Here is a 7,160-nt window from a genome sequence, read left to right as displayed (position 1 = left end):
AAGGTCATGCAAGCAACACAATTTTTCACAGTTTCCGCCTTTTGCAAGCTTTTACCCTTACCCTTTAAAATCTTACTAACGCTCTGGCCGGCTTGGCTCAGCAGTTAGAGCGTCAGCCTGCGGTCTAGAGAGACCCAGGTTCGGTTCCCACTAAGGCCATGTGCCTCAGTTGCAGTTTGTCCCCGGCCCTGACCCAACCAAGGCTATGCGGGAGGCAGCCACTTGATGTGTTTCTTTCACGTCGATGTTTCTCTCTCTCTCTCTCTTCGACTCCCTCCCTCCCACTCTATCTGAACAAAAAAAATGAATAAATATTCTCAGGTGAGGATAAAAAAAATGTTACTAACCTTTTTGGGCAGGAAGAAACTCAAGCAGAGTACAGGGTTGGGGGAGACAGTGGAGCAGGGCGATGGGGTATGAACAAGGTGCCTGAACTGCACATGTGGTTGGAATCACTGCCTGGGCATTTTGCCATGCTGGCAGACCGCAACCCTCATCTGACCACGGCTTTGCTCATAGTGCCCATGGCCACTCAGTTACGTCCAGTTGTATTACTACCTCCTTATGGTATGTTTTGGAATTGTGAGAAGGCTGTGAGAAAAACTGGGAGACAGTTCTTCCAAATCCTGAGGATACTGGTGAGACAGAATCCTTTCAGATGACACTAAAATTTTGCTATTTCACAAATAACAACTATTCTTAAAAATTAATTCACTGCTAAAATTCCTAAATAAAACAGACATTGCTTAATGACAAGGGGGAATGCGATACCTACAGCTCCATTCTTCAGCTTCTTGGGCTCCCAAATAAGGTTCCCACAGATGTTTTTGGAATAAATATTAGTTCACACACTGCAAAGTTTACGAACTTAGGGAAGTTGCTTGTCTGGTTCATTGTGTGTAAAATGACTATAATAATACCAGTGTTACAAAGAATAGAGTAATACCTTTATGTCTTTTGCATAATGATTGCAACAGAGTTAGAACTCAGTGATACTAGCTATTATGAAGGTTATAAATAATGAAATTCACCTTGGTATGAAAAAATATAATTATAAAAATTAATGAGCATGTAATCCCTCCACACGCCCCCAAAAACAGAATTCATAGAATGAAATGGTGGTTCCCATAGGCTGGGTTTGGGAGCAAATAGAAGAAAAAATTTTTTTAAGTTTTATGTATATATATATACACACACACACACACACACAATTTTTATTAATTTATTTTTGTTACAGAGGTTTCTCCTTTTTCCCTCCTAGTCACCCTCCTCTCCATCCCACCCCCAGCCCCCCAGCATTGTTGTCTATGTCCATTGGTTACACATACATACATATAAGTTCTTTGGTTTATCTCATCCCTCCCTCCCCCCACCCCCCTCCTCTGATGTTTGTCAGTCTGAATCATACTCCTTTCTATGTCTCTGGGTCTATTTTGTTCATCAGTTTGTTTTGTTCATTATATTCCACATATAAGAGAGATCATGCGGTATTTGTCTTTCTCTGATTGGCTTATTTCGCTTAGCATAATACTCTCCAGGTCCCTCCATGTCGTCTCAAAGGATAAGAGATCTTTCTTTCTTACAGCTGCATAGTATTCCATTGTATACATATACCACAGCTTTTTTATCCACTCATCTACTAATGGACATTTGGGCTGTTTCCAGATCTTAGCAATTGTAAGTAGCACTGCTATGAACATATATTCTTTCTGATTGGTGTTTCAGGCTTCTTAGGATATATTCCTAGAAGTGGGATCACTGGATCAAATGGCAGATCAATTTTTAATTTTTTTGAGGAAACACCATATTGTTTTTTATAGTGGCTGCACCAGTCCGCATTCCCAAGAAGATACTTTTTTAAAGAGAAAGTATAATGGTCATTGCCAGGAGCTGGAGAGGGGGGTCATGGAGAGTTAGTGTTTAATGGGTAGAGTTTTCGTTTTTCAACATGAAAGAGTTCTGGAGATGCATGTTGCTGACGGCTGCACAATACTATGAATGTGTTTAATGCCACTGAACTATATACACAAAAATGGCTAAAACAGTCAATTTTATGTTATGTGTATTTTACCAAAATTTTTTTAAAATGAGGAAAAAAAGAGAAACACTGATTATAGAAGTTTATAAAGATACAGGCCTGTAGCTCCAAAAAGTAGACTGAAAAATTCTTTTACTGACAAATTGTGACTTTTAAAATATTCCTGCAGTATTTCTCTGAACTTGCTTTGCCAGGAGGCTTAGCAGCGCAACAGGACACTCGGCCTGGGGAATTCACTTCCACTATGAGGAAGTAACCCTGAGAAGCATGCCAGCTACGCTGTGCTGGCAAAACACCCATTGGTAAAAGCATCACCAAGTTATAAAGATAATTGGAGACTTTGAACTTAGAGTCATTAAGTTCATATTTGAACCATATATAGAAAATATAATGAGTTTCCATTAAATAAGGAAAACAAAGTCTTTTATGAGTACCTGAGCACCCAAAAGAAGTGTCTGGAGAACTTACTAACCTATCAGTGCCGTTTCAAAATAAAATAATCAAAAACAAGGAAATGACCCTGTGTCCTGGGGTTATCAGCACCAGGCCAGGGTATATAAGGGCCCCGATGGGGAGGAGCACAGTCACACCTGAGAACACCCGAATCCTCGCACCAGTCCAAGCCAGCCCAGCCCCAGACACCACCATGACCGGCTCCTGCTGCGGCTCCACCTGCTCCTCCTGCTGTGGGGGAGGCTGCTGCCAGCCCTGCTGCTGCCAACCCTGCTGCTGCCAGCCCTGCTGCTGCCAACCCTGCTGCTGCCAGCCCTGCTGCTGCAGAGACCCCTGCTGCTGCCGCCCCTGCTGCTGCCAGACCACCGTGTGCCGCCCTGTGAGCTGTGTGCCCCGCTGCACGCGCCCCATCTGTGAGCCCTGCCGCCGCCCCATCTGCTGTGACCCCTGTGGCCTGCAGGAGGGCTGCTGCCGCCCCATCACCTGCTGCCCCACGTCCTGCACGGCTGTGGTCTGCCGCCCCTGCTGCTGGGCCTCCACCTGCTGCCAGCCCATCTGTGTGCAGGCCCCCTGCTGCCGGCCCCCCTGCTGCCAGCCTGCCCCCTGCCGCACCACCTGCAGGACCTCCCCCTGCTGCTGCAGCTGCTGCTGAGCAGGGCATCATCCCTAAGGTCCCTCAGGAGATGCCCGGGTCCATCCTGCTGTCCCTTAGCGCCACTGCAGAACTAAGAAGCCCATTTCTTATCTCTTATCTCGTAGTAGGCACTGAAGACACCTTGTCGGGCTAACTACTGATGAAGAGCACCCTGTCTTCTCAAGACCCTGTCCAACTCCAAATCATGTTGTCTGTTTTCTAATAAACTTTGCACTGTCAGCATAGAAATCATGGTCTTTGTGATATTTCCTTTCTGTAGATTTCTGTCTCTTTGTTTTGTCCAGAGATCTTCAAGGCAAGATGTCAAATAATCCTCTTACATTGTTTTCTGCAGTCATCTAAGTCCGGTCAGTGCCCTTATTATCCTTGGAAAAGCATTTACCGGCACAGTAGCTGAGTGAGGAAGATGGACATGGCTGTATTTCCATCACGTACATGGAGTCACACGTGCTCACTAGTCCAGACACATAAAACACCTTCCAAATGACCAGGAAGGAGGCTGCGTCTGGGCTGACACTTCTACATCCCAGTCAGAGGGTGGCTCACTGACCACCTGTCAGCACAGCACAGCACAGAAAGCCCAGTATGTGGGAGCTAGAAGAACCTTAAGGGACACCTGGCCAATCAACTGATATTGAAGCTGAGGAGCCATGTGTAATGAAAGATCAAATAAGTTCTTACTAATGTAATTATAATGTAATTATAACCACCAGTGTTCAGAAGAGACCCAAGAGAAGACATTCACCCCCTGACATTCACCCTTTAGGTCAAACATTCCTCTGAGTGTAGTTCGTTGGCCAGAGGAGCTCTGTGGTCTTCTGTGGTCGAGTATAACTGCTACTCGGTCAATGCATCCTCTGCTGTGCTACATCTGATTGTTATCTAGAATGTTACTCACAGTAGTGCCTCTTGTGGATGTTAAATTCACACCAGCTCCCAAGGGCTGCTTGTCTTTGTACTTTGGGCATTAATGGCATTTCCCAAGTAAATTAATCAATTGTTGTCAATCTTCACGCATTTATTAAACAGCTACTGTGGAAAGAGCGCCGAGTTGACCACCTTGAGGGAATGTAAAGCCATGAAAGAGGGCTCTTGCCTCAGAGAGGTTATAATCCACTTAGGGAGGTGAGGTATGAACAAGAAAAAAAGTCAAATAGTACATAATATAAGCAACATAAATATAGAAGAAATGCCAAAAATAGTTTAAAATAGTTGAACCTTGTAAAGCAATAACATCATATAATTGCCCGGTCATGTATTTAAGTAAAAAATAAGTAAACTGCCCTGGCCGATTTGGCTCAGCGGTAGAGCATCAGCCTGCGGACCAATGAGTTGCAGGTTCGATTCCAGTCAAGGGCACGTGCCTCGGTTGTGGTTCATCCCAGGCCCTGGTCGGGGCCGTGCGGGAGGCCACCAGTCGATGTGTCCCTCTCACCTAGATGTTTCTCACTCTCTCCTTCTCTCTCCCTCCCACTCTATCTGAAGATAAATAAAAAAATATCCAGGGGTGAGGAATAAAAAAATAATAAGTAAATTTTAAAATAGTCAACTATTTTGTGAGGGAAAATATGTTCTTCATGTGCATGCCTCTGCTTTAGGTATGTTTTTTTCCCTAAAAAAATATCTGGACCAATATGCAACAAAATCTAAGAGTAACTAAGAATAATATTCAGTTTCTTTTTTTATATTTTATTAATAATGTAATTTTTCAATGAAATCGTATTTTATTTTTAATACAATGTACTGTCTAAAACCTATATCTATTTTGGGAAAAGATATTTAAACTTTTCTCACAATTATGCTCTGTTTTCTAAAACCTGTCAAAGTCTAAATGGGATTTAAAGCAGATAAATTAGACAGCAGCTGCTTGTATTCCTAAAGAAGTCTTTTAGGCCGGCAGATGTGCCTCAGTGGATTGAGTGTCATCCCAATGACTGAGAGGTCCCGGTTTGATCCCCTCAGGGCACATGCTCAGGTTGCGGGCTCCATCCCCAGCTGGGGGCATCTGGAGGCAGCCAATCGATGTATTTTTCCCACATCGATGTTTCTCTCTCTCTTTCCCTTCCTCTCTCTGGAAAAATGAATAATAACATATTTTTTTAAAAAGAAGTCTTTTATCATAAATATCATGAAATACTGATTATGATAACACATGCCTTGAAAGAGCATAGTACAAGCAACAAAAGCGAAAATCAGCAAATGAATCTACATCAAACCCCAAAGCATCTTCACAGAAAAAGAAACAATCAACAAAATGAAAAGGCAAACTACTGAAAAGGAGAAAATTTTGCAAACCACATATCTGACAAGGGGTTGATATCCAAAATAAATAAGGAACTTCTACAGTTCAATAGCAAAATAGGGAACCAATCAAATTAAAAAATGAGCCGATGACTTGAATAGACATTTTTCCAAAGAAGACTTACAGATGGCTGAGTACATGAAAACATGCTCGACATTACTAATCCTCAGGGAAATGCAAATCAAAACCACAGGGTGATATCATCTCTTACCTGTCAGAATGGCTATCATAAAAAGAGCGAGAGAAACAAATGCTAGTGAGGATGTGAAGAAAAGAAAACCATGGTGCACTCACTGTTGATGAGAATGTAAATAGGTACAGCCACAGTGAAAGAGAACATGGAGGTTCCTCAAAAATATTAGAGGAGACCGAAAAATGGCGGCGGAGTGAACGGAGCTACACAGACCGTCTCCCAGAACCAAACTGGAATTACAACTATAACACAGACAAATCGACGGGAAAAACCAACAGAAAAGCAGCTTGCGAGGACCATACAACGAGGGACACTGACTCCATCCCGGTAGGCTTGCGAAGGCGCCAGACGGGGCTGGGAGCGCACGGTCGGCAGCTCGGCAGCGGCCTTAGCTATAAGCGGCGCCCGCGGGTTACACTCCCAGGTGGCCCCACAGCGCAGCCGGGACTGAGGCTAAAACAGCCACAGCCACTCACCTTGGGCTCCGGCAGAGGGAGGGCAGACTGGACTGGAACTGTGTCGGGACACTCGGGGTTTGGAGGGCTCTCGGAGCTTTGGCTGAGTGCAGCCACTCAGGACGGTGGCCACATTGCTTCTTCCCAGGGCTCTGAGAGAGGCAGCAGCCCCTCCCTCGGAGATCCAACCCCACCCTGTGGGCCATTGAAGTGTTAATTGAGGCTCACTAAGGACCAGCATCTGCCCCACCCTCGTGAAAGCCCCTTGGCTGAGCACCAGAGGGAGTTTTTCAATCAACTGACAACCCAAAACTCATCAATTAACCTAGACTGCTAGCTTCCAGGCAAAAAGCTAGAGGATAACAGTACGTTTCCTGGGCTGGCAGCTTTAACCAGGAAAGTAAGACTTGACAGTGGTGTTCAACGCGGGTCCTCCCTCGCTCATCTAAACACAGGAGAGGGAGCCACAAACAGCAGAACACCAACACCCACAGGGAGAACTTGACAGGCTCCAAAGCCCAGAGTGATAGCTAAAATGGTGAAACACAGAAACAGAAGCCAAATGAAAGAGCAAACCACCTCCACCGAAGATGAGATCAATGTGGAGCAATTAGGCATGTTAACAGAGCTAGAATTCAGAGCCATGATCTTGAGGAAGCTGAACAGCATGAGTAAGGACATAGAGACACTGAAAATAAGCCAAATGGAAATTAAAAACCAACAAGAAGAGATAAAAAATGACATATCCGAAATGAAAAACACATTGGAAGGTTTAAAAAGCAGAGTAGGGGAAGCTGAGGACCGGATCAGCGAATTAGAAGACAGGGTAGAAAAAATCAACCAATCAGAAAAACAAAAGGAAAAAACTATTAAAAAACAGGAAGACAGCTTAAGAGAACTATGGGACAACTGGAAACGTAATAATATTCGCATCATAGGAGTCCCCGAAGAAGAAGAAAAGGAGCAAGGGATAGAGAATATATTCAAAAAAATAGTGAGAGAAAACTTCCCTAATTTGGTGAAGGAAGAAGGCATTCAAGTTCAAGAAGCACAGAGAGTCCCAA

General features: G+C 44.1%; 1 protein-coding gene across 1 annotated transcript; it reads left to right on the top strand.

Annotated features, from left to right (window-relative positions):
- Positions 1-2,684: 2,684 nt before the first annotated feature.
- On the top strand, positions 2,685-3,143 carry LOC118634111 (keratin-associated protein 2-3-like). The gene has a single exon (XM_036268427.1). The coding sequence runs from the start codon at positions 2,685-2,687 to the stop codon at positions 3,141-3,143; it is 459 nt and encodes a 152-aa protein (XP_036124320.1).
- Positions 3,144-7,160: the final 4,017 nt, after the last annotated feature.

The sequence above is a fragment of the Molossus molossus genome, unplaced genomic scaffold (assembly GCF_014108415.1).
Source record: "Molossus molossus isolate mMolMol1 unplaced genomic scaffold, mMolMol1.p scaffold_m16_p_19, whole genome shotgun sequence".
In the NCBI taxonomy this organism is placed as follows: Eukaryota; Metazoa; Chordata; class Mammalia; order Chiroptera; family Molossidae; genus Molossus; species Molossus molossus.
Note: the sequence above shows the minus strand (reverse complement) of the source record. Positions and strands in the feature narration are given on the sequence as shown.

Bases quoted from the DNA above. Each gene is read 5' to 3' on its own strand.
- LOC118634111 (XM_036268427.1), top strand. From the start codon at position 2,685: ATGACCGGCTCCTGCTGCGGCTCCACCTGCTCCTCCTGCTGTGGGGGA.